The sequence below is a fragment of the Monodelphis domestica genome, chromosome 7 (genome assembly GCF_027887165.1).
Source record: "Monodelphis domestica isolate mMonDom1 chromosome 7, mMonDom1.pri, whole genome shotgun sequence".
Classification (NCBI taxonomy): Eukaryota; Metazoa; Chordata; class Mammalia; order Didelphimorphia; family Didelphidae; genus Monodelphis; species Monodelphis domestica.
This window is the reverse complement of record NC_077233.1, coordinates 149,080,646-149,107,934: the sequence shown is the minus strand read 5'-3', so window position 1 is coordinate 149,107,934 and position 27,289 is coordinate 149,080,646. Positions and strand designations below refer to the sequence as shown.

The window sequence follows — 27,289 nt, the reverse complement described above, 5'->3', positions numbered from 1 at the left end:
TTAAATTAACCCTTTTGGAATCCCCTCCAACATCTAGTGCTCTCCCCCAATAACTTCTTAAATATTTTTCTCTAGATAAGTATTTTACCTAGTTTTTATTCTGCATATATTTTAATTGAATTTTATTTTTTCAGTTACACTTAGAAATCATTTTTGACAATTGTTTTCTGACATTTCTTGATTCAGATTCTCCCCCTCCCTCCGTCCCTTCTCTTTCTCCTCAGTGCTTTCAGGTAAATCCGTATTTCCATATTCCCCATGTGGTGACTGAAGCTACAGAACGAATATACAATAAAAAAGTCATAAAGTGAAAGTTGGCGTGCCCTGCTCTGCAATCAGATTCCAACAGTTCCTTCTTTGGCAGTGGATATATGTTACATATTTTTATATGTAATTTATCTTTCCCCAAAGACCACGAATACGGTCTTTGAAAGAAAGGAGAGTTACATTCTTTGTACTTCTATCCCCAGCACCTTGCACACACACAGCCCCGAACACAGAGGCGCCTAATATAAATACCTGTTGATTAATTATTCCTGAATACAGCACATGGTTAATAACGAAATAGTGGAGGAAAAAGTTTTAGTTGCTTACTAAAGAATAAACGGGATTTCTTTCTTCCCTGTCCAGGTCTGCACTGAGATGAGAGTAAGTCTAACTTGACTCGATCAGTCTTCTGAGAACATCCTAATAGAATGCCAGGCTTCTCGGTCTTGTATGAATGAAAGGTCACAAAAGCAGGGGGAAGCCCACCACAGCCTTGCCTGGGTCAGTAAATGTGAGATGTGAAGCTGCCGGTAGAGTTAGGTAGATTAGGTAGCTTTCTCCTCACCAGATTTATTGCTGGTCTGCAGTCTCCAGCCACCCTCCCATCCGCTGACCATTCCGGTCTTGTCTGTCCAACTCAGGGCCCAGCTCGCCCACGAACGGGCTCGAAATCCAAAGCCGAGCTCAGAAACTCCCTTTTCCCAGCTGCAAGACTGGTATTCCCAGGGCAGCAGCCGCAGAAGCAGCCGAGGCGCAGGTAGCGCCCGGAGCTGAGGGAGGGAGGAGTTCTGGTGGCAGAGCCAGCCAGCAGGCTGGGACTGCAAGCCGGCCTCTGAAGTAAGCCCCGAAGTTACATGTGGGAAGTGGTGGTTGTGTGACGCAAGTTTCCAGGGGGCCCTCCACTCCGAGGGAGCTCTCCGAAGCTGACTCCACTCCGAGCAGTTGCAATGTTAAAAGAAGAAGAAAATAGCACAACACACCACGCACCCAGAGCTTGCTTCCTTGCTACCGCTGCTGGTTGCAGCACAACGAGAATAAAGCTTTCCAACCTCCTCCCCTCCTCCACTTTGGGGTGGGGGTGCAAGGATGTATGCATAGTCCTCCAGCACCCACTGCAGTTTCGGAGCCGGACTCCCGGGGGGGGCAAGCTGCATTTCTTTCAGTTGCTGGGGTGTTTTTTTTTTTTTTGCAATGCTTGCCAACCTGTCAGCTGATGGACCTCATCACCCATAGTGGCGCATGAAGCTCAGACAGTTTGCTTCATTCACACAGTCCCTTCCCAGCCCGCCCGTCGCACCCCCCAGCCCCCTAGGCGGAAAAGAAGTGGTGCCGGCCCCTAGCCAAAGGCTATCCCCAGGGTTCCGCTCCCCCCTCGCCCCAGTCTCCCGCCAGCCCAGGGGGGCGCTGCAAATAGTCCTTTGTTTACATGCAATTCCTTACTCCGCGGAAGGAGGCCGGGGGAGTGCTGAGTTTTCACCAGCTGTTTCCCGCCTTGAAACAGACATCTGATCAGCTGCAAACACACATACACACACTCACACACACGCACGGGGAGGCAGGCCGGAGAGACCTCCCCCTCTCTCCCTCCCCTCACCCCCCCTGCCGCCAGCATCTGGGACCGGGAGAGCCAGCACCTCCGACGCTGCCCTTTGATTCGGATTTCCATTTTGCATTCTCCAGCGGATCGGGACCACGGACTTGGCTTTTGCAGAGGAGGGGGGCCGATCGCTATGGAGTATTTCATGGTGCCCGCTCAGAAGGTGCCCTCTTTGCAACATTTCAGGAAAACAGAGAAAGAAGTGATAGGAGGGCTCTGTAGGTGTGTACCACTCCCCTTTTTTTTTTTTTTTTAACTAATGCAACCCCTGGCCAGTCTGCCCTCGGCGCATGTGTGTGCATGGCATGGCACCGGCCCGACTCCTTTCTTAGGCGCCTCCGGGAGCTGAGGGGCTGCTGCACCGCGTGCCTTGGTTCACAGGGGCTTCTCCTTTAGAGCGCCGGGACCCCGGGCAGCCCCTGCGCGCGCCCCAGCTACTTTTGTCTGGTGCAGGCGAGCGAGTCGCGACGTTTGTAAATTGCAAACAGACCCACGTGGTTCTGCAGCAGTCCCGGCCATGCTGGTCGCTTTCTCCCCCTCTTCCTCCTCCTCCCCCTCTCCCGCGGCGTCTTCCTTTCCACTCCTCCTCTTCACTTTGGCTCTCGCTTGGCGCTGAGAAGGGATTTTTTTTTGCGGGGGGGTTGGGTGGGAAGGGGGACTGGACTCCGCGGGGTGCTGGCTTGCGGGGTTGGGGCGTGCACGGGGCCAGGTTACAGGCGGCGGTGGTTACAATGCAGCCATGCTGCTCCTCCGGGCTGCTCTGGTCGGGTGGGGGTGGGGAGAGGGGAAAGGCGGTGTGCATGTTTGCAAACAGCCGGGTGGGAATACGGGGTGTCCCGGTGTGTCTGTGTGTGGTGTATGGTATGTGTGCGTGTGCGTGTATGCGTGCGTGCGTGCGGGTCGGGGGCGAGCCGGGCGCTTTTGGAGCGAGTCGGCCGAGATGGGGCCGCCGCTGACCCCTGGGCACGTTGGGGGCGGCTCGCCAGCGCTGGGGCGCTGTTTACCAGCGAGGCCTGGACGTGACTCTGCAGCCCTCTTAGAGTAGGCGGATCTCCGCCCGCCGTCTCCTGGGAGATGTAGTTCTCGCGGGCCCCTCGTGTGCGGGATTGTGGGAGCTGTAGGCGCTGCCCGGGCCACGCTTTCCATGCACAAAGCATGGTCCACGCGGGAGGGGGAGGGGCATGGAGCTCCGGACGGGACAGATTTACTACGAATTGCGGGGTAGGCCTACTTCCCCCTCCCCTCGCCTTCCCCTTCCCCCTACCCCAAGCTGGGGGGCCACTTTTAACCCGCCCGCCGCCGGTTTCGTTCTGTCCTTTTCCACGTGGGTCCCTGCCACAAACTCCTAGACGGCGCGCGCGCACGCACACATATACACACACACACACGCGCGCGCGCGCCCCCCCTCCGCCCCCCGGCAGAAACTGAAAGAATTTAGTTTCCAAGTATTTTATGTTTGTGTATGATTATCTCTAACTATTCTGCATGATTCCGGAGATGAGGAAGTTTTTGAACCTGTACAACCTGGGACCTTAACTTTCCGAGATGTCTTGGGGGTGTTAGTCAGCCCACCCCCGCCGCAATAGACTTCATGACTGGCAATTACCTTGTGCCTGGGCAAGTGGCTTCTTAAGAGCAGCCAACTCGCCCCCCCCAAAAAAAACCGTCTCCAAACTCTCGGTGCTTATTGGGGTAACTTGGCTCGAACCCTGGCTATTTACTCACTTTCTTAAAGCTCAGTAGGGATAATTTTCTGGAATCTCCACCAAATCACCTTTGCAGAGTCCTAGTGGAACCCTTTCCAAATATTTCCTCTGGGAGTTGGGTGGTGGATCGGTAGGGGCGGAAGGAACGAAGATTAGGTTAGCTAATGGGTGCCCTCCGTTTGGGGCTGGAGGAAAACGAGGGGGACTTTAATCAATTCGTAGCCTTGGATCTTCTCTTCAAGTTCGCCGTCAGAATCGGCAGTTTCCTCACATTCATAGCGTATCCACCTTCGCAGATCGCATAATCAATAAATAAAATAAAGGGTTTCATCTAGATGGGCTCCGAGCGCCCAGCACTTGTCATATAAACTTCCCCAGACTGACATTGGGAATAGATCTAAAACTCTTTTAGTGTGGTGGAGGCAGCCCAGGACTTAGAAGGAGACCTTTTACTAAATTGATTGACCCTGGCAACGTTATTTTGTTTCTCTGAGCCTCAGCTTCCTTATCTGTGAAATGGTTTGAACAAGTTTGAAGGGACATGTGAGAAAGTTAGAGAAGTGCAATTTTATTGTTAAATTTGAGTAAACCTAATGCCTCCCCTCAAGAAGCTTAAGTGCAAAATAGGATTAACACTTTGAGCTGAAAGGATACAAAAAGACACTGTGTGCCAGGTGACGTTAAGCAAAACACTTCCCCTTTCTGTGTATCTTCAGCTGAAAAATGAAAGGGATGTATTAGAATGCGGTAGCAGCCCTTGGCTCTTACTGTGGTATATAAATGGAAAGTGTTGACCAGAAGTGGGGAGACCTGGGCTCCGGTACTCTACAGGCTTAGGGACCTTAGGCAGATCACTTAACCTCATTCTGGGCCTCTGCTTCTTCCTATGGAAAAGGAGGACTTGTACTGTTACCTGCCTGTTTGGATTATTAAGGGGAAACCCTTCGGAAAGTGGTCGAGTCCTGTTGAAATTCTTGCTGCTGCTTTTATTTGATCTTTAAGGGCCAATCAGGAGCACACTAGGGGAATGATACAGGTAAAAGGAGATAAATCAGTGTGATCTGGGAAAGTCAGGTGAGGAAGAGAAAGAGAATTTTTAAGCTGGCTCCTGGAGAATGGTTAGGTATGGATTGAGGAGAGGAGAGGGCATTCCAAGCCCAGAGGCCAGCCTAGTAGGGGAGGAGGAGCCTGGAGGGAGATTTAGGAAAGGAAGCAGAGTCAGCCAGGAGGCAGCTGCTGTCCAGTCCGCCAGGGCTGAGCATGTGGAGAACGGGATTCCCAGGAATTCTGTTTTGACCACTTGGCAACCCTTTCCCTCTGAAGCTCCTGGGCATCTCACCAAATTGAAACCCAGGGTCTGAAGTTTCTCTGGGCCTGTTGGAACCCTTGTTTGTGCTGGCAGGTACTTTTTTCTTGTTTTTCTTCCCCTAATTTGGGTCTGCTCTAATCTAAAATAAGGGGTGCATTCCTTTAGCTGACTTATGAAAGTGTGTGATATGGCAGAAACACCGTCCTGAACAGCTGTTTGCCCACCTGGTGTGCGCTTGTGGCCTGACTCTTAGATTTCCGTGTCCTGTGGGTCAGATCACACCCCTGAACTTCTGTGTACACAGTCCTTGCCTAACCCTGGTGCCCTGTGAAGCAGGTGTAAAATCTGTCCTTGACATCGGCCTTTTCCTTGCCAGTCAGGAACGGGCACCAACTGTAGTACAGGGCATGTAGGCCAGGTGCAAGGAAAAACTTTTGATGTTGTTGGACTTAGGATACAGAGGGAAATTGTGGTGGTGTGCTGAATATTGACCAGCAGGGAGAAATCTGCGCATTGGCAATGGTCAGACAACTGAAGAATTGGGTGAGTCGTGTGTTCCTGGAATGATAATAGGTCTGGGAGGGCTTAAGGTGTACAAAGAATTGGTATACATTATTTCTCTTGGTCCTGGAGATAGATACTTCAGGTAGCCTTTCAGTTTTATAGATTGAGAAAACTGAGACTCCTCAGAGAGATGCAACTTCCTGGTGGCTGCATGGCTAGGAACCTAGGGTGGAAGGAACCAAAATGCTACCTCTTATAATGATGGCTTGCAGATAAGACCCTGCTGTAAGGGGAAGTAAGAGTGAGGTCTGGGAAAAGTACCAACTTCGGAATTGAAACTTGAGTTTCAGATCCCCAGCTCTAACACTTACTCTTGGTGTGTTGTTTGAAGGGGTCACCTCCAGCCCCTGAACCTCAGTTTCCTCACTGCCATAATAATCCTTACAACTGCTTGTTTTATGGGGTAGTTATTTATTTAGGTTTTTGAAAAACTTAATTAATTTAGAATATTTTTCCATTTTTACATGATTCATGTTCTTTCCCTCCCTCTCCCCCCCCCCCATGGGGTAGTTATAAGAGGAAAAGTCTTTGTAAAATTTAAAAAACATTGTATAAATACATTTTTTAAATGATTTTTGTTGCAGAAAGAGAAGGGGGATAAGTATTATTAATGTGCCTATGTGCCAGTCACAATGATAGGTGAAAGTGCTTAGACTATCATGTTGGGGGATAGCTAGGTGGTTTAGTGGATAGGGATCCAGGTCTGGAGAAGGGGGAGGGGTGTTGTGGGTTCAAATGTGGCCTCAAGATACTTCCCAGCTGTATAACTCTGGGCAAGCCACTTAATCCCCATTGCCTAGCCCTTATCACTCTTCTGCCTTGGAACCAATGCTTCTAAGACAGAAGGTAAGATTTTTTATTTTATTTATTTATTTAAAAGACCCTTACCTTCCTTCTTGGAGTCAATACTGTGTATTGGCTCCAAGGCAGAAGAGTGGTAAGGGCTAGGCAATGGGGGTCAAGTGACTTGCCCAGGGTCACATAGCTGGGAAGTGTCTGAGACCAGATTTGAACCTAGGACCTCCCGTCTCTAGGCCTAGTTCTCAATCCACTGAGCTACCCAGCTGCCCCTGAAGGTAAGGTTTTTAAAAAATATTGTTTGATCCTAATAAGAACCCTGTGAATTAGGTGCTTTTAATTTTCCCCATTTTGTGGCTGTGGAAACTGAGGCAAACAGAGCTTAAGTCACTTGCCCAAGAAAAGAAACTAGGCAGAGACACTTGGAAATAAATCTTTTAGGTCCCTTGTAACTGTAATGTCCAGTGACTTGGATATACTAAGCACTACCTAGATTCTTCAGTTGGGAATGTGTTCGGCTGCTACTCATTGGGAATCATTCTCAACTCTGGATGTGTACTGCTCAGATAAACCTTTGAGAAAAAGAAAGCATTGCGTCTTAAGCTCCTCATATTCCAATACATTCCCAACTTAAGTTGCACTCCTTTGATGACGGGAAGTAGGTGAAAATTTTACTTTATTTTTTCCCACATAGACAAAAATGACTTTCTGATAGCAAGGCAATACAAGTTGCATTCTGAACTTGTTAGAAAAAGCTGCTACGTACTTAACTCCATGTGATTTGGAGCAAGTACTTTATAACTTCCTGAGACTTCATATTCCCCTTCTACAAAATAATAAATCTAGCATTTATTTAACTTTGAGGTTTGCAAAATGCTTTATATGTAATTATCTCACTTGATCTTGCAAGAAGTTTGGACTAATTCTAAGATTAAGAAAGTCAGGAGCCCTACCTTGGATATAGGATCCTGGATAATAAGGTGAAATATTGGCTAGGAGCTTCAGGTTGGCCCTGGGTCTTCTAGCTTCTGACAGGAGCATCTGGGGGGCTAGAGAGGAATTGCCCTGGAAAGAGAAGGAAGGACCGAGTTTCAGGACCCCTTGGATAGAATAGAAAGACCACAGATTTGAGTGTCTTGTGATAACCTGACGAAGAAACTGTTAGCCTTGCTTCTTCAGCTCCCTTTGGATCTGCTAAATAATAATGACAGTCTTTTGGACCATATAGTGACCATATAGTGATTTACAGTTGGCAAAGTGCATTTACAACCCTTTCTTCATTTGAGCCAAAATAAGGCAAGACTTATTCCAGTTTTAAACTTGAGTGATGCTTTTCTCAATAGAATACTTATTGTTTCTTAGGAACTTTGATGTTTCTTTTATCTTTCTATTTCTAGCATTAAAACAGTGCCTTTCTAGTAGGCCACAGAGCCTTTAAGAAAAGCTTGTGGATTGATTGATTGAGAAACAGAATGATACAGTCCTAAGAAGACCTGGATCTGGGGTTAGGGACTTGGGTTAGAATTCTACCATTGCCTCCTAATACCTGTCTGATCTTAGGCAGATCCTTTCATGACTTAAGTCTTCAGTTTCCTTATCTATTTGGGAAATGAGAGGGTTGGATTAGATAACATCAGAGAGGCTCAAAATCTATGACCCTCTGACTTTTCAAAGAATGCCTGTGACAGGCATTGTGAATTTAGAAGATCTGAATCTACTACACTAACATTTATTTGCTTTTGTGAGTGGGACCTCCGAACCTTGATTTCCTCATTTATAAAATGGGGATAATAAACCACCTGCCTCACAGGGTTATTGTGATTAATTAGAAGGAAAGATGCTATTAACTGATAGTTTTATCCAGAGATGTGCTAGTGAATGTTTAACAGTTGGCTCTCTCTGACACACTTTAAGCTTAATCTTCATCATGAACATTCTCCATCACTTTTTAAAAAGTCTAGACGATCGATGAAACAATAAATCAAGCCCTGATTTGGAGCTAGGCAGTTTCTGAGGTGTAAATGCTCACACTGAAAAATTTTAATTGGTTCTCTGGAACTGCCTCTAGCATACCCCTGTTTATTTCACACTAAAGGATACAAAGGACTTTTGTACCTTAACTCATTTGAGTCTCCCAAGTAATCTTGTCAAAAAGATACTAAATGTATTATCTCTGTTTTACAGATGTGGAAACTAAGGCTTAGAAAGGTCTAGTGACGTCTCTGAAGTTCTATAACTAATAATCAATAAAGGCAGTATTTGAAATAAGGTCTTTCTGAATTCACTTCCGACACTATCCACTATACCAGCCTACCTCTTGTCCTGTCAAGATCCAGGGAAACTGTCCGCTTTCCCTATTCTTTCCCCTCAGTAGGGGGACTTGAGGTCAAGTGAGAAAAGGACCGCTTTACAACTCTCTGGACAGACACGGGACCACCCCTGCCCTAGTGACTGATGACGTTTCCATAGCACCCTCCTCGACCTTCTCCCCACCCTTAGAACAAAAAGACCTCTAAGGAATGTGTTTCCACACAAATTTGATGTTGGCTGTAAAGGCCCACTTTTTTTGGCAGCCCCATTCAAGCTTGTCTCTCTTGCTTCTGTGTAGCAGGCAATCTTTCAGCTGGGATCATTTCTGTACTCAGGTCCATTTAAAGGACAATGATAATTGTTGCTCCAGATGATGACCTCCCAGGCAAAGTAAAGTCCTCAATTGCCTTATGAATCATCAAGAAAGGATTAAATTGGTCTTAATGTAGCTTTTGTACTAAATACCATATTGGGATGAATGAATAGAGGGATGTTTCCCCCCTACATCTGACTCATTTAAAACCCGAGTGTGGTTTCTAATTGGTGGATATATCTCTATTTTTTTCCTTTCAAGTTTATTTCATTTTAGAGATAGAACCTATATTTGAGGACAGCCCATATTTAGTCTAATATGGTACATTTTATTGCGCTCTAATTCTTTTGAAAGGGGCACTCTGAGTAAGGCACCGATAGAAACTTCTTTAATGTTTCAAGGATCTGCAATTTGGCAATGTATTTCTTCTGCCTTTTTGGCTTACAGTTCTTCCATACCTTAGTAGAGAGTTTAATATATTTACATCCTTAGTACCTGGCACAGTGCCTGGAACATAGTAGGCATTTAATAGATGTTTGATGATTGATGAATGAAATTTAACAGCGTCTCTGCCTTTTTGTTGTGGATTTTGAGAAGTTACTTCCATGTGTTAATAAGATTTTGGAAAAGAACTTGAGGGAAAAAAATTAAGTTAGCTAGACATAGCTTTTGACCCTCTGCTCTTCCCCATCCCTACCTAGGCATGCTGGATAATAGAATTTGGTGAGGATCATAGAAATCATAGAATATCAGCCAGAGCTGGAAGGGATCCTAGAACATAGAACTTGAGGATTAGAAAGGATTTGAGAAAACATCTAGTTGAACCCTCTGTTTTAATAATAACAACTTGGATTTATATAGCTTTAATATTTGAAAAGCCTTTACAGCTATTCTTTCATGTTATCCTCACAAAAATCCCATAAGAGATATTATTGTTATTATCCCCATTTTTCAGATGAGGAAATTGAGGGGCAGAGAAGTTAATAAATTGCCTCTGGATGACATTGATAATGAGCATCAGGGGCAGGTTTGGGTCTTACTGATTCAGAATCTGATGCTCTATCTACTCCCCCACCCCCACCCCACTGCCTGTGAGAAAGGAGATGACTTGCCCAAAGTCACCCAACTGGTAAGGAACAGAGCTTGGCTTTGAGCCCAGGCTTTTAATTCCAAATCAGTGTTCTTCCTACCAAGCCAGGCTGAGAAAAATAGTTGGAAAGTATATGGGGAGGGAAGGGATATGAGTGGGATGAAGAACAACAGCTCCTAATACTCAGGAATCCTTGCGGACCTCGATCTTGTTTCCTAAATTCTGCAGCCTCTGATGTGATCCCAGGGAACAGCTAGAAATACAGGGATCCTCCTCTCCCAAGGCTGGGGTTATTGTTATGGTCTCAAAAACTGATCCTGAGGTCCAAATAGTCAGAAGTTGGGACATGAAGCCTTGTGGTTGTTCCTGATCACATTCTGAGGGGAAGAAATTTGGGAATGGCCATAGATAAACACTAAACACCCCTTTTACCTGTAGGCTTTGAAGAAGCATTTTGGGCCCCAAAATTGAGGAGTTGAGGTAGGGGAGGTACATACCTCGTTTCAGAAGAATCCCAAGCACAGGAAGGAGTATGGAGGAGTGGGGACTTAGGAAGCATTTTCTAAGCTTTTCCTATGTGCCAGGCACTATGCTAAATTTAGTGCTGGATATTCAAAAAAGGTCCTTTTTCAAATTCATTTTGTTGATGTTGGACAAATTTTCTTTTTTTTTTTAAACAATATTTTATTTGATCATTTCCAAACCTTATTCATTAGAGACAAATATAATTTTCTTTTCCTCCCCCACCTCCTCTCCCATAGCTGACAGGTGATTCCACTGGGTATCACATGGACAAATTTCTTGACCCACCTGAGCCTCAGTATTTTCATCCATAAAATGGAGGGAATAATCCCAAGCCTGAGTGCCTCACAGTGACTGTTACAAGGATCAAGTGAGAGAGCTGATGTGAAAATAATCATACCTTACATTTATAGAGGGCTTTAAGGTTTCCAAAAGGCTTTCCACTTTGATATATGAGGAAACAGAAGCCCAGAGACATGAACTAACCTGTTCAGTGTCATGCAGATAGTAGACAACAGGGGTAGAGTTTGAACTCAAGTCCTCTTGATTTAGATACTAAGGAAAAAAGGAATACTCCCTGATACAATAGATAGATCCCCTCAGGTTTGGCGAGGGGAGGGACAAGTTCCCATAGCTAGTAAGTGGCAGAGATTTGAATCCATATTTATTGATTCTAAATCCAGGACCAGGATTCTTTCCAGTATGCCCTGTCAGTGTGATCTAGCTTTATGATTTCCAAATCACTTATTTTCCCCATTTGATTTCTCAATTGAGGAAACAGTCTGATGTGATGAGTTGGGACCAGAACCCAGGAAAAGGAGGTATTTGAATTTCATGGAGGTGGGGGAAGTCCTCACTGTGACTTAGTAGCAGGGCACAAGGCTTTAGAAATCACAAGGTGCCTTTTTTTTTTTTGCCTCTGACCTTTCACCCCTACTCTGCCCTGATTCTCAGGCTGCCTGGTCTTTGACCTTTCCTGAAAGTGTATTTCCTTTAGGTGATCTCAGGAACCCCTGAACAAGTTTGGGTTTCTTTCATAGCTGCTTAAGAATGGAGAACTCTCCTTCCCTAGGAACCCCTGGGAAATTTTCTATCCTAACCTCAGCTTTGGGTAGTTAAAGGGCCAAGTTTTGTTTTGAGACTACAGTTATCCCTTCCACATGGCAGCTTTCTCCATTGTGGTTTGGATATATTTTGGGTAGGCAAAAGAAATTAAGTGGGAATTTGGGGGGAGTTTTGTGGGAGCTGCAGACAACACAAGAAGGCTAGCAGATGACACTGAAAAGGTTTATAAAGTCAGAAATGCATACATAACCTACATTTTACAATAAGATACTGTAAGTATTCCATAAAAGAAAAAACATTTTCAGACTTCTCTGATATAAAGGGAAAGCTGAAAAATTTTACTCGAACTTTCCAGATTAAGGGGGCACAGACAGAGGCCCTAACCCTCCCGAGGTGGAAGGGATATCCGTACTATATGGCTGTTTCTAAAAGGGGTGGAGGTGGGGCTCCCTCCCAGGAGAGTCTTTTGGAACAAAGAATGTGGAGCTGGCAGGGAAGATGTACCTGCTAATCCAACCATACACGAGTTCCCCGAGGCTTGGAGAGGGGAGGTTTAGCGCCTACCCACATTGCATGACTAATAAGACGTAGGTTTGAATCCAGACCTTCCGACACCAGAGTCCATTGCTTTTTTCATCCAGTCGTTTAAAAGCTCCTGGGAGCTCTGCTTCTCCCAGATCTAGGGTCCCTCCTGCCCTTAGCGCCCCCCTCCCCCAGCCACACCAAGGCAAGGTATCATTGACCGCATCTGTGGTGAAGCAGTTACAAACCCAGAGGTACTGACAATGCGGCCCATTTGTTAGGTGCCCTCGGGGAATTCAGTTCAGCTGGTCTAAACCAGGGTTCCTTCCTTCCACAAGCATATGTGTTCAGGACCTACTGTGTGCCAGAAACACAAAGATCAGGTCACTCATGATCCGGGCCTCACCGTCAATGAGTTAAGAGTTCAGATGGAAGTCCTGTGTCCAGAGGACTTGGGCTTGACCCTCTCCTGCTTGGGAGAGGGCTGCCTTGTTCTTGGGCTCGCCTTAAAATCAGGATCTGGCTGCCACCTCTTTGGGGGTGATCCCTTAGACACTGTTTATTTGCCAGACCCGAGAAGGAGGCCCCTCTGGGCATTTTCCATGATACATATGGATGGTACCTTCATCATGGAGGAGAGGAGAGGAGAGAGGGAGGAAGAGAAAGAGAAGGAAGGAGGGGGAGAGAGAAGGGAGAAAGAGAGAGGTTGGGAGGGGGAGAGAAGGAAGGAGGGGGAGAATATCAGATAAGGAGTAAGGATAAAAGTAAGGATGCAGTTTGCAGAGTTCGGAAGAGTTGAATTAGAATCTTGCTTCTTATACTTTGTAGCTGTGTGTCTGTGGGTGAATCACTGAACTAATTTGAGCTAAGGTTTCCTTACATGCAAAATGGGAATATCTAACACCTCACAGGGTTTATTTGGAGATGTAAATCACATAATGTGTGTAAAGAGCTTTGCACACTTTAAAGCACTCTGTAAACTTATTGTTATCAACATTAGTCAACAGGTGCTTATTAAGGCTACAAATATAAAGAACAAAACCATCTATTCACAAAGAATTTATGTTCTAATGGGGGAGACAAGGACACAAAATAGCATTTATTAACTTAGTAAATATATATATATATGCATAAGATCATTTGGAAGGGAGATTATTTCATAAGGATCTGGATGATTATTTTCATTTGACAGGAGGGGAAACTGAAACTGTCTAGGGTCACCAAGTGATTGTGGTGTGTCTGATACTCTTTGCCACAGGTGGCAACTCTTCTAGAGGTTGTATTTGTTCCCTGGGTTTTGGTGATAAGCCCCCCATTTTTTTTGGCTGAAGTTGGGGTGGGGAAAGGAGTCAGGAATGACCCTTTTTAACCCATGCTGAGTCAAAGAACTATGCTGGGTGTCTTATTTCTGTGTGCACATGAGGGGGATAAGTGATGATTTCTGAGGGTTCCTTGATGGAGAAAATGACCTTGCTGCTGAAAGCTAGGTTTGTCTTCCCTTTTGAGGGTTTCTGTGGGCCTCCTTTCCCCAACCTCATTTTATGCTATAGGATTTCCCCAGTCCTGGGACTGGAGACTGGAGACACCAAGACTGCTGTCGATTCCCTTCCTGGCTCAAGGTTATGAGAGAGGATGCTGTGAGAAAAGAGGGGGACTGGGGCCCACTCCCCTATCCTTGGGGCAGGTCGCTTAGGGAGGGGGCTTGGCAGGAAGCAGGCGGGAGCTGTGGTTTTGGGTGGGGCTAGCTGGCCTCTGCTGGGATCATAGCATCTGGAAGCCATCAGTTTTGGGGAGAAGGGGAGAAAGGACCCAGAATGGGAACTGGGGGGTACTTTTCATCCTAGGCCACACACGCAGGCCCCTTGGGAGAGGTGGTGTTTGTTATGAAGATGCTGTCTGTCCCTATTGCCTGCTAGATTTCCTCTTCTCCCTCTCTCACCTACCTTCGTGTGACCAACATGCCTTTGCCTCCCCCGTCATTGTCCTCTTCCCCCACTGAGCTCCACTGACTTTTTTTTTGTAAATGGTGTAATGATCCCAGAGGATGCTGGGAGTCCTGTTCTGAAATCGGATGCTCCAGCCACCTGTGGGTGCAGTAGGCTGGGCCTGGGAAGCATACAATGGGTTCCTTGGGAGTCCAAGCAGAGAGGAGATCCCCATTGAGGAAGAGGGGGATCACTGCTGTTCCGGGGTCATTGTATGATGTGGGGTAGATGGGGAGGAAGAAATGGAGGTGAGGTGGGTTAATTAGACAGAGAGCAGGGCAGTTTTAATCTGGAAAGAGAGGATCTGAGGAAAATACATAAAACAGGGAAAGTCATAGGGAACATTGGTTGGATGATTAAATCCCCAGATTTTTGACTGAGGATTCTCCTTCCCTTTGAAGCTAGACAAAGAAATCAGGGACATGTACTTTATTGTTCATTCATCATCCATCCTGCCTGACTCTTTGTGACCCCATGCACCCCCAAATTTACCTTTTCTTGGCAGAGATACTGGAATAATTTGCCTTTTCCTTTTCTAGCACATTTTACAGATAGGGAAACTGAGGCCAACAGGGTTAAGTAACTTGCCCACAGTCAGAGTAAGTAAATGTCAGAGGCCAGATGTGAATTTGGGAAGATGAATCTTTCTGATTCCAAACCCAGTGCTCTATTTACTGTGCCACCTAGCTACTGCCCCAACATGGACTGAGTGTCCCAAAAGTTTCAGTGTAGTTTAAAATAATAGCTTAAAAATAGCACTAAGACTTTTGGGACACCCTTATGGCATGTAATACACTTAATAAATCAGGAAACTAGGATTCTAGTCCATCTCTCTCATTGTCTTGACTTTTTGACCTTGGATCAAAGATTTAGACCTGGAAGAGACTGCAGAGGCCGTCTAATCTAGCACCTTCACGTACCCCAGGAGGTTAAGTTAAGTCACTTGCCCAAAGTTATATAGGTAATACTTGTCAGAAGTAGAATTTGAGGGCGCAGCTAGGTGGCTTAGTGGATTGAGAGCCAGGCCTAGAGATGGGAGGTCCTGGGTTCAAATCTGGCCTCAGACACTTCCTAGCTGTGTGACCCTGGGCAAGTCACTTGACCCCATTGCCTAGCCCATACCACTCTTCTGCCTTGGAACCAATACATAGTATTGATTCTAAGACATAAGGTTAAGTGTTTTTTTTTTTAAAAGTAGGATTTGAACCATAGCCCTTTGATTCTAGAGACTGTTCTTTCTCTGCTGCCTTCTAATGTGGTACAACTCTTCCCTCCAAAGGGTTGGACTGAGTGACCTTTAAGGTCCCAGAAGCCCTTGGACAATCCCTGATGACTCACATGGAGGGTTTTTGAAGCCAATTTCCCACCTGCAAAGGTAATTTTGGTCTTGCCTCTTGGTCTCCTCTCAGAGACTCTAGCCTGCTAACTCTCTCTGAGGATGCTGGGAAGGACCTAGAAACATCTCCGTTCAGGAGAGGCTGTCCAGCTTTGCCTTGGCATCAGCAAGGTGGATATGGATGATAGGAATACCTTTATCCCTAGAAGGTGTTAGCGACAGGAAATGGACTTTGTGTTCTGCCCTTAGTCCTCCCCTCCTTTTCTCTCTGGAGCTGTGAGAGTAAAGAGAAGGACTGGTAGAGATGGTAGAGGGATGCAGGAGGAGCTGCAGCAGCTCATCTCCCTCTCCCCTTTCCCCATACAGCCTGGCCAACATTCCACTGACCCCAGAGACCCAGAGGGACCAGGAGCGGCGGATACGTAGGGAGATTGCCAACAGCAATGAGAGAAGGCGGATGCAGAGCATCAATGCAGGGTTCCAGTCCTTGAAGACCCTCATCCCACACACAGACGGAGAGAAACTCAGCAAGGTGAGTAGGACCCAGCCTGGGAGAAGAGCAGGAAAGAAAAGCTACCAGGGTGACTTTCACAGGCTGAGCCCCCTCTCGTTGAATTATGGTGAGAATAAAGGGGAATCGATGCCGGTTTTTTTAAATGTTTCCCAAAGGGTTTCTTTTTTTCAGTTCAGATTGTTTCATCCTTTTTCTTTGTAAAGGAAGAGAGAGGACAGGGAAGAGGGAGGTGGTGGCTAAAGGAGGTTGACAGAAGACTTCTGTTGTTATTATATCATCTTTATAACTTGCCTCTGTTAAACTATAAGCTTCCTGAGAGGGGGACAAAGTCTCATTTCTTTGCTCTGCAGCACCTAGCAATGTGTTGTCCATAGCAGGTGATTACTAAATGCTTGTTAAATGACATTGTACAGTTGAATAACCGGCAAAAGGATTTCTTGTAAAAAAAATTAAAAAAAATTGTATTTGATGCCTTCTGTTTTTTACTTCAGATCCATTTCTAGATATGTCGTTTTTGTTCAAGCGTCTCTGACTCTTTGTGACTCCATTTGGGGTTTTCTTGGCAGAGATTTAATGTTTTGTCATTTCCTTCTCTGGCTCATTTTACAGCTGAGGAAATTGAGGCAAACAGGGTTAAATGACTTGTCCAGGGTCACATAGCTGTTAGTGGAAAGAGTCTTAAACTTAGGAAAACAGGGCCCAAAAGCAAGCAAACAGCTGAGGAGCTCTCTGAGGCTACCTTTCACAATGGAACTTGTTGAACCAATTTTGTTATGTGTCTTTCCCTCTATTAGAGCAGAGACTGTTGGGGCTTTTTTTTTTGGCTCCTGGTGCTCAACACAGTGCCTGGCCCTTCCTAAGGGCTTAGCCAATGTCTGTTGATTGAATTTGAGGAGGGAAGGGCAGAAAGTTTGATCTTTTGTGTCTTCCTCCTTTCCTGGCAGGCAGCCATTCTCCAACAGACAGCAGAATACATCTTTTCCTTGGAGCAGGAAAAAACAAGGCTTTTACAACAGAATACACAACTCAAACGCTTTATCCAGGTAAGGATGTGCCTTGGCTCCCTGGTTTGCACCCCTTAGTCTTTGCTGGCTCCCTGCCCAATCAGAACTTTTCCTTAGGACAGGACAGGCCATGCCATCATCCTTGCCAGGCTGAGGGCGTCTTGGCTGGTCCTGCGTTACCAGGCACAATTGGCCCTGGTCCAGTAATGCCTCACAGGAGGCTGGCTTTGGTCTACTTTCCCATAACTGGGCAATAGAAGGGATCCCTTTCTCTGTGACAGAGTATGTGCCCGGGTTAGTTGGGACCAAGGCTAGTCATAAATCCGGGCATTGATCGAGTCTTTGTGGAGGGTATAGAGCCAAGAACATAATGGCCTGGAAGTTAGGAGACTCGGGTTCTCTTGTCTCACTCTGGCTCTTCTTTTTCCCTTGAGTCTCAGTCTCCTCTTCTGTAAATTGGGGATCTTGTAGTAGATGATCTTTGAGGTCCCATCTGACTCTGACCATCTCTGGGTGATCTTAAGGGCCAGAACCGTGTATGGTGCCCTGGGAGAGAGGAGAAGAGAGAAGTTAGGCCCTCCTGGAGCTTCTGTTGTAGTCCAGGACACGAGGAACCCCAGGGAAAGCGGTCCTGCAATAGCTGATGAGGGTGGAGGGGAGGGATCCCGGAGATTTCTGAAGGAGCTCACCCGTTCTCCTGTCTCTTACAATAAGTGTTGACCCTTTACGTGAGTTCACATCAGGCTCCTAAACGAGAAGCAAAGCCCAGACTGATAGAGAAATCAGACCTGGCAGTGGGAATGGGGGTTGGCACGCAATGGGATGCTGAGTGCCTTACTTATTCCCACAAAGTTGTATAAATCAGATTTTTGAAAATAATACTACGGCACTGTGTGTGTTAGGTGGGTCCCTTTCCAAGAGATATTTTTAGTCTAATATTGGAAAAATAAGAGGGTGGGAGAGGGAGGGCAGGTGGTGTTTATTCATCATTTTGCAAAAGAAGAAAGTTTAGAGGATCCCTAAACCACTCTTGGCCTCAGGCTAGGATTCTAAGATCAAGGTCAGGGTTATTTTCCTGAGCCAGGATTAGAATCCAGTTCTCCTAAATCCTAGAGCAGCAGCCTGCTTTCCCTGGTACCCCACTATTCTAGTAGGGGAGCTAGCTGTTTAAGGAATTGTGTGGTGAAAAGCTTGTAAGTCAAGTTGGATTTTCATGTAGTGGGCTTGCTTAGTGTTAGGGTCATCTGCATTTGACTGCCAATACATTGATTGTCCCCAGCTTGGATGGGGGCTGGCATCTTTCTCCAGCCCTTCCCACGGGGCTCCGGACCAGCCATACATCCTTCCCTGGGTGGGATGAATTGGCCACTGACTCCCTCCCCCTCCCCCTCGGGGTGCCCAGGAACTGAGTGGCTCATCTCCTAAACGGCGGAGGGCAGAGGATAAGGATGAGGGCATTGGCTCACCGGACATCTGGGAGGATGAGAAGGCTGAAGACCTGAGGCGAGAGATGATTGAGTTGAGGCAGCAGCTGGACAAGGAGCGTTCTGTCCGGATGATGCTGGAGGAGCAGGTAAATTGGAGGGGGTGGGCAGCCCCGGGCTCTTGCCCAGGTTTAGTATTAGCTTTAGAGTGTAGGTCTTTTATGCCCCCTGGTGGAGGTGAAGGGACAAAGTCATCCCCCTCCTCGTCCTGGTTCTAGTTTAGGCCCAAAAGACAGGGGCTTCCCCTGATGGGAGGGGGAGGGGGCAAGGGCGGACGGTGCTGAGTCCTGACTTGTCGTTTTTCCTATTAAGATCTGAGCAAGGGCACACGGATACCGGCTTAGCTTCATTCATTTGAAGGCAGCTCACTTTCTTGTGCCATGTGCCTGGAACATTTAAAGTTCTGACCTTCAGCAAGATTGGTGACGAGCCCAGCTGGGAGTCAGGCTTACTGCCTCCGTGTCCTTAGGCCTCAGTTTCCTCCCCTGTAAAATGAAAGGGCAGGACTGGATGATCTCTCTTTGACACGCTCTATTCTTCTGAGATGCCCGTAAAGTCTTGCAGTGGGCGTCCTGTTGCCTCTTCCCCTTGAACGTTCCTCTTCTCGCTTTGAATGTTCCACGATCTCAGTTCTTTTCCCCCTCTAAGTGGCCTGCCCAGGGCCTTTTTTAGCGTGGCCTTGCTGTGATCTGAGCTCTCTTCCGGTTGCGATGTTCCTGTGCTTTGGCCCTTTGCGAGGACCTCAGGGAGTTTGGGAGGGAGGGCTGTTCCTTCATTCTGGGGGCTCGGGTTGTGGTGGGGTAGGAAAAGCCGCAGGCCCAAGCCTCCTAAGCCGGTCCTCCCCACAGGTGCGTTCCCTGGAGGCCCACATGTACCCTGAGAAGCTGAAGGTGATTGCCCAGCAAGTCCAGCTCCAGCAGCAACAGGAGCAGGTGAGATTGCTGCACCAGGAGAAGCTGGAGCGTGAGCAGCAGCAACAGCAGCTCCGAACACAGGTGAGCCCCTCTGAGTGTGTGTGTGTGGGGGGGACAGAGCGGACCAGCCAAGACTGGCTTTGGGAACTCTGTTGACCGTGGAGGGGAGGCTCCGGCAGAGTGAAGTCCCTGGCCACATGCCAAGCGACCTGGGTTTCAAGTGATTTCCATTCAGGCCCTCGGGCATCTCCTCCACATAATGAGAGGCTGGACGTTCTGTGATAGCCATTCTGGCCTGGACCACGGTCTGGCGGTCTGGAAAGCCATTATCCATGCCTCCTGCAAACCCCAGTCCATGCTGGTGGGTTTGTCAATGAGAAGAAAGGGTTTACAGAACATTTGGGATATACAAGGCCTTGATACACGAAAGAATTAGAGAACAAGTGAAGGCAGTTCGTAATGGCTTAATTGTGTAGTTGTGTGGACGAGTGGTTCCCAGCACACAGGTTATGGACCCCGTGGGGGTTATGGAATTATTGAAGGGAATCTGAATTGTCATTTTGTCATTATGCGTATTGCAAGGTAGTGGAAAGAGTCCTGGACTTGGAGACAGGTAAACTGGGTTCTAGTCCCACTTGAGGCCCACTGTAGGCAAAAAGGTAGTCACTTCTTAGAGCCTCATCCATAAAACTGGGGCAATAATGATACTACAGTACTTATAGGATTGTGAAGAAAGTGCTTTTTACAATTTAAACCACTTTATGAGTGATTCTCCTTTTTCAGCCAGCTAGGCAATTAACAAGATGGGGTCCCTGACTTTTTTGTCCTTAAAAAGGAGTCTTTTATAAAAGCCTTACTTAAAGGATAGAAACCACTGGATTGGGCCATAAGGGTTCAGAGGAGAAAATGAAGTCATGGATGAGAGAAGGCTTCATGAAGCCTTTGGACTGTCTTCAGATCACTGGAATTTGGAAACCCCAGAGAAGGGACCCCTGGCTAGGGGGGACACCGCGGATCAGAAGCAGAGACTCGGAGCCAGCATAGTGAGGAGAACATCTTTCTTAGGTTGTTAGGAGAAGGTGGCGAACAATGGTGGTATCCAAGGCTGACTGTCAGGCCAAGTAAGGAGTTTGAATTTTGCTTTGCAGTTCTCAGATGCCTTCGTTGTCTCGTCATTTAAGGGTTATGGCAACATGTGCAGAATGACTTGCAGGGAGAGACTGGGGGCAGACCAAGTAGGAGACCGCTGTCATAATCCAGGCATGATATAAGAGCTTAGGCCAGGGGGATCAGCAGTCATAATGGACCGTATTGGTGGATCTGAGAGAGATTTTGTGGGAAGAATTGGTAGGATTTGGTGTGCGCCTGGACATCGGGGACAAAGGAGGGAGAATAATTAGTCTGATTCTGTCTCCTGAGACTCACCTTGGCCCCTTCTCTGTTCTGCAGCTCCTGCCCCCCCACGGGCCTCCGCCAGCTCCCACCCACCACCCCACAGTGATTGTGCCTGCTCCTCAGCCCCCACCCTCCCACCATGTCAACGTAGTCACCATGGGTCCTTCATCAGTCATCAACTCAGTCTCCACGTCCCGGCAAAACCTGGACACCATCGTGCAGGTAAAGAAGGGAGCAGCCTTGTGATGGCAGGTCTGGAGAGCCTGGTGAGGGTGGTGTCCAGCCCTGGAGAGGGAAAGGCCCATGCTGGGGTCCACAGGGCCTGAGAGTACGGAGGGATAGGACTTGGGGCCGGGGGAGGAAACCTTCCTTTTCACTGGGCTCCTTTTTTTTTGTGTGTGTGTTAATACTTATTTTCCTAGACTTCCAGGGTTTATTACATGCATAAATTGGTGGAATAGAATGCAACTCAATTCTTTTAAGTATATAAAAGAAACACAGTTTTATAAACATTTTAAGATACCTCAACAGTGTATTTTAGAGACCAAGGAGTAATTCAATTCCATTATTCAGCTGATAGCTACATACTGTTATCAGACTACAAGAATGTTAGTAAGCTAACATTAGAGTTACAATGTCTGGACATATTAAAGATATTATTTCTCCCTCCCTAAAATAAAACCAAAGTAAACTACAACGATTACTAGTTCTTGCTTGAATTGTCTAAGGTATCACAGTATTGATTATAAAATTTTAAAATTAAAAAAAAAGATTAAAAGAAACCTAAACTTCCCCTTAAACGCATGTTCATGCCATACATTTTTTTAAAAAGTGATTTAACAAAAATAAAGAGAACATATCTGAAAATATACATCAGAGGGAATGAAGACATCAAGTATTTTCTCTCAACACCTTATACAAAATAACTTATTCAGACTAGTCTAGGAAACATGCTTTTGCTCCTTGAATTGGAATGCTTTAGTCTACTTCTTCCATACGCGATGTGTCATCATCTTCAAGGGGTGGCATTTCCTCAGTTATAGCTGCATTGGTTTCTTCAGTTGTTGAATCATCTTCATCAATTCCAAGACCAAGTTTGATCATCCTGTAGATCCGATTGGCATGTGTCTGGGGATCTTCCAAGCTGAACCCAGAAGACAGCAGTGCATTCTCATACAAGATGACCAGATCCTTCACTGATTTATCATTCTTGTCAGCCTCTGCCTTTGGCCTTAGAGTTTCAATAATGGAATGGTCAGGGTTTATCTCCAAGTGTTTCTTTGCTGCCATGTAACCCATTGTTGAGTTGTCTCTTAGTGCCTGAGCCTTCATAATTCTTTCCATATTTGCTGTCCAACCATCTGTATAAGGAGAATAAGAGACAGCGAATGTGCCCAAAGCCCTCTGGTGAGGAGGGCTGGTCAGACAGGAGCCTTGCAAAGGTTAGGGACCGGGAGGGGAGCTAGGGAGCTGACCCCAGGCCCTCTCTTTGGCCCTGGAGGAGGTGAGAACAGGCAGTATAGACACGCTCACTCCATACTGCCAGGAGTTTTTAGGTCCCTTTAATTTCTGAACATGGTCATCCGGGACCTAGGCACAACAGAGTGTTTTCTCTGCTTTCTCACTCCTCGTCCTCTGGTGGTCCACAGGAGGGAAGTGGGCCATCAGAGGTGCTCCAGTATATAAAGGAAGGCTTGATCTCTCTCGGGCTCAGCCTGGCAGTTCAGAGACTCAGTTCAGAGACTCCAGGGATGATATGAGGAAATGTAAGACTTAGTTTTTTTTTTTTTTTTAAGACTTAGTTTTGATAGAAAAATAAAAAACAGTAACAAATATCTTTGTTGAGTCACTAAGTAGTGAGGTTAAAAAGACAAACAAAACTCTAAAACTTTACTTCAGGAAGTTAACTAGCTTGGTCTTTTAACATCATTGTTTCTCAGTTCAATAAAAGCACAGTCAAACCTCTTTAGTGGTTCAGTTCGCAGTGTGTCAGTTTGCAAATGCGTTGGGCTCTGGGCACATTTGGCTGTAGGCATAGAAGGTGGCGGGAGAGATGGCTGGGAGAGGACACCGTGGTCACCCTTTGACCTGGCCTGCATCCCACCCAGAATGACCAGAGCGTTGGGAGGTCTACTGGAGAAGGGGCTGGGGGTCCCAAGCGAGGCCCTGGACCTGCTGAGGGCTCCAGGAGTTCACAGTCTGGAAACCTGATCTGTGTCCTCTTCCCAACCTCACCTTCCTCCTCTTAGGCAATTCAGCACATCGAGGGCACACAGGAGCAGGAGGAACAGGAGCAGGAAGAGCAGCGGCGAGTGGTAATAGTGAAGCCACCAGTCCGGGCCTGCCCCGGAGCCCCTGCCTCTTCTGACACAGCTTCGGACTCAGAGGCCTCAGACAGCGACGCTATGGACCAGAGCAAGGAGGACCCCTTGGGGGATGGGGAGCTCCCCTGACCCCCCTCACCGCCCTCCTCTCTCCCCCCACCCTCAGGGGGGCCGAGGGGGCAGGGGCAGCTGTGGGGAGAAGCGCTCAGGTTCTCAGAGCGGAGAGATTTTTACAAAATTACAATGTCATTTGGGTCTCTTTTATGACCTCTTTTCAATACTGTAATTCTTAACAAAGCCAACACACCCAACTTCGGAGGAGGCCGGGAAGGGTGGAGGGTGGAGCTGGGACACAGAGGTGGTACTACGGGGGTCAGGTCACGGCTAGAAGAGGCTCCCCTCTTCACTGACCACCATTTTGCATTTAACTAAAAAAAAAAGGAAAACAAAACCTGAGATATTTCTTCCCTCTTCTTAGAAGCTAGCCCTGGAGCAGTGACCAGCCCCAGCAGTCCACCTAGTTCTCCTCCTTTCCCTTTCCTCCTTCCTCTCCCCCTCTCCCCTTCTTGTTTTTTCCTCTTTCCCCTTTAAGCACTTAAATGGATTTGGGGGCTGTGGGTCTGGCTGGGCTGGGGCTGTTTGGGGGCCTGGGTGGGGGTGGGTCGTGTATGTTGCTTCTTGGTTTGGGGTTTTCTCATGCCCCCTCCTCCTTCTCCACCTGGCTCAGCACTAGAATTAGCTGATATTCTTTACCCCCCTCAACCTCTCCCCCTAGGTTTACCCCCTCCTCCAGCCACAGCTGTCTCTGTCCTTTCTCTTTTTCTTCCTTTCTCTCTCTCTCCCTCTTCCTTTTTTCCTTCCTTCCTTTCTTGGTTTTGTCTGTTGTTGTTTTTTACAATTTTGAGGTCTTTGTGTTCTGGGAGAAGCTATTATATTTTGTTAAGAAAGTGGGAAAAAAAAAACAAGGCCACCATGCCTTTGTAAAGAAACAAAATAAAGTTTGTACTTTGTTTTTTAGAACCTTTGCCTCCTGCTGACTTTCTGTTGGGGGATGTGGGCTGGTGGTGGTGAGGGGCCTCATCCTATGCCCATGTCTAGGTGGCTAGTCTGTTATGAGGAGGACTCTGGAAATCCTCCAGCCCTGGCAGTGAGGAAATGGAGGTGAGGTGGGTGAGAATGAGAGATTTCTTCCCAGAAATATCTGAAGCATTTGGGTGGGGGGTTGGAAGGAAGGAATGGAGAGGAGTAACAGAGAAGGGAGAAACACCGTTTATCAGATAGGGAGGGAAAGAGATTCACTAGGATTAGAGACAGTCTCAAAAGTTTAGCTTTTTTTTTTTGGTGGAAATCTGTTTTCCCCAAGAAATTGGGTTGGGGAAAGGAGCATCATCTCCCTTCTCCAGAGAGGAGAAAATCATTCAGTTCTCTGGCTTTTCTCATTCTCCAAACATCTGGAGGTATAGACCAGCTGTGATACCATAATGGCAGACCTTATTTTGAACTGCAGCCCTGTCACTGGCTGGCTGAATTTAGGCAAGATGTATATACTATCTGTGCCTGTTTTTCCATCTGTAAAATGGAGAAAGGTATTGTAAAGCAAAAAAGCATTGGACCTGGGTCCAGAGATACAGGTTCAAGTCCCAATTCTACTATTACCTGGTTTGGAGAACTTTGGCAGGCTACTTGGTTACCAGGTGGTGCAGTGGATAGGCTTGGAAACAGACATCATGAGTTCTGGAGAATTTCACGAGTTTAAATCTGGTATCAGACACTAGCTATTCGATCCTGGGCAAGTCACTTCACCCTGTTTGCCTTAGTTTTTTTAATATGTAAAATGAGCTGGAGAAGGAAATCATAAAGCAATCCAATCTTCCAGGAAAACCCCACATGGGGACATGTAGAGTTGGCAAAGTCCAAAAGGTCTAACACTTGGAAAAAAATCAGTACTCGATCTATAGATGGCAGTGTTTTGGAGTGAGGAAAGCATTTTTTAAGTAGCAAGTAAAGGTGAGCTTTTATTTTTGAGAATTGGAGCCCCCTGGATTTATAGTCTGTACTAAGGACAGTTAAGTTATTCCACAAATATTTACTGGATTCTTGCCATATCCTAGATAAAATGAGGAATAGAAATGAAGTTCTTCGGTCCTGCCCTGGGGGAGCTTTCATGTCTAGTTGGGAGTTTTTTTTTTATTTAATTAGTTAATTTAAAATATTTTCCCATGGTTACAAGATTCATATTCTTTCCCTCCCCTCTCCTCACCCTCTCCTGCCTCTCCTGTATCTGACTCACAGTTCCACTGGGTTTTACTTGTGTCTTTGATCAAGACCTATTTCCATATTATTGATTGATCGTTTAGAGTCTACATCCCCAATCATATTCCCATCGAACCTTGTGATCCAGCAGTTGTTTTTCTTCTGCTTTTCTGTCTAGTTGGGAGGTTAGAACCAGAAGCTGTGTAAATTCAGTCCCACATAGAAGGTGCAGGGAAGAAGAGATCTTTGTGGGTTGGAGTAACCTTGGAAGGTTTCCTGGAGGGGACTGGATATGAGAGAGCCTTAAAAGGCAGTGGGCAAAAGTGCAGCCATAAGTAGGATTGGGAAGGAAATTTAGGAGGCCTACACTATCGTGAAGGCCTTGAAGGCCGAGCTAACCAGGGCGGGAGCTTCCATTCCTTTCGCTCACCCGGGTCGGATTGGTCCCCGCGGCTGCAGCTGGTACAGCCGCTTGGGGGCGGGATTGCTCCCATTGATTCCCAGGCAAGTTCCGCCGCCTGGCGCCAGGGGGCCCTGTGCGCCTGGGACTCAGCCCTCGAGGGTTTGGGAAAGGGACGAAGCCCCGCCTCATTCTCTGAGCCCTGCCTTCAGAGGCGTTGCTCCTTTTCAATTGGTGAGATCGGAGCACAGTTCCGTTTTCATTGGCTCAACTGGCTGAGACTGGAAGGGGTGGGGAGACTCACGCACACAAGGGCGCGTCCACAGCTTCGGGCTCGGGTGCGCGCTCAAACCTGGAGAGACGCGAGGTAAAGGTCCGCGGCTTCCTTCTCAGCCGCCTCAACTTTCTCCGTCGCGTTGTTACCCACGTCTTTCATACGCTGTTCCCCAGTCTGTCATACGCCGTCTGTCACATTGTCTTTTATTTATTTATTCATTCGTTTGTTTGTTTTTTATCTAGAATATTTTTCCATACATTGTCTTTCACACTGTCCCCAGCCTCAGTCACTTATGGATCTATACACTGCCCCGCCGTCTGTTCTGTACTGTCTCTGTCACCTGTATCTATATACTCTCCTGCAGTCTTCATATCCTGTCTCTTATTCTATTTATTCACTGTCCCCAGGCTGGACATACTGTCTCTGTCACTTACGGATCTATGTATACACTGTCCCTCCCCACCCCCCACGTCTGTCCTATACTGCCTCTTGTCACTCGTGGCTCTCTCCCAGTCCTCATAGAAGTCTCTGCCCTCCCGTCCTACTCTCACCTACCTGCCTCCGTCACAGACGTTGTCTTTCATATGCATGTCTAGTCTTTGTAGTACAATTCTCCGCATGGATTGCCCACTCGGCCTCAGCTCCGTTCTACACCATGTCTCTGATAGACCCCCTTGCACAGAGCACATCACATTTCTGTCATGTGCTGTCTGCCATTTACATTGTTTCTAAGATACTGTTTTCTAGTTACATTTTCTGCCACACACCTGTCACACATTGTCTCCTACCCTGTCTGTCATACAATATCAAGCCTCACTCATTGTCTCACACATATCGACTCTGTCAAATTCTCTGTCACAACACAGTGCTTGTTACATACATTGTCTCCAATACAGTCTCCCGATCGTCCTTCTGTCACCTACTTGTAAACGCACATAAACTACCTCTGTCCTACGTGATCCTTCTGTCATACGCTGTCTTTAGAATAGAGAGGGTTTCTCTTGTTCTCTCTTTTGGGAATAAAAACTTTCCCTGACACACATTCTTTCTGTCATATACAGTTTCTATCACGTGTGCAATCTCCTTGTCCTATGTTTCTCCCTATCATACTACTTCCTGAGCCTATTCTGAATCTTGGACATGCAGTCAGTTTCATAGTCATCTTTCATATCCTCAACCTTGATCATATACTCCAGCTTTCATATGTATACTCTATCTCTCTCACAGGCTCCCTAACATGATTTTCTCTCTGCTTCCCTGTCATATGCTCAATTTCTCTGTCATACACACACATATATACACTTTCCCCCCCTTCCCCCACTGTTGGTTATATACTACTT

At 46.7% G+C, this 27,289-nt stretch overlaps 1 protein-coding gene and 1 long non-coding RNA gene across 3 annotated transcripts; one reads left to right on the top strand and one right to left on the bottom strand.

The window, feature by feature from the left end:
• Positions 1-121: 121 nt before the first annotated feature.
• On the top strand, positions 122-24,039 carry TFAP4 (transcription factor AP-4). Of its 2 annotated transcripts, none has more exons than XM_001363446.4 (7): positions 122-2,086; positions 15,751-15,916; positions 16,843-16,941; positions 18,305-18,475; positions 19,235-19,381; positions 20,750-20,917; positions 22,945-24,039. In XM_001363446.4, exons 1-7 carry the CDS (start codon positions 1,998-2,000, stop codon positions 23,146-23,148), a joined length of 1,044 nt encoding a protein of 347 aa, XP_001363483.1. In that variant the 5' UTR covers positions 122-1,997; the 3' UTR covers positions 23,149-24,039. The 2 variants fall into 2 exon arrangements, with proteins under 2 accessions (XP_001363483.1, XP_056661796.1); XM_056805818.1 differs by lacking the exon at positions 122-2,086 and adding an exon at positions 2,803-3,085.
• Positions 21,451-26,761, bottom strand: LOC103102042 (uncharacterized). Its single transcript, XR_008913570.1, has 3 exons — positions 25,981-26,761; positions 22,931-23,098; positions 21,451-22,056 (listed from the first exon to the last, which is right to left on the bottom strand). It is a non-coding gene; the product is annotated as an uncharacterized LOC103102042 (long non-coding RNA).
• Between the last annotated feature and the right edge of the window lie 528 nt (positions 26,762-27,289).

Bases quoted from the DNA above. Each gene is read 5' to 3' on its own strand.
- TFAP4 (XM_001363446.4), top strand. From the start codon at position 1,998: ATGGAGTATTTCATGGTGCCCGCTCAGAAGGTGCCCTCTTTGCAACAT. The intron at 15,917-16,842 runs GTGAGTAGGACC...CTTTCCTGGCAG, and splicing joins ACGGAGAGAAACTCAGCAAG to GCAGCCATTCTCCAACAGAC. The intron at 19,382-20,749 runs GTGAGCCCCTCT...TCTGTTCTGCAG, and splicing joins AACAGCAGCTCCGAACACAG to CTCCTGCCCCCCCACGGGCC.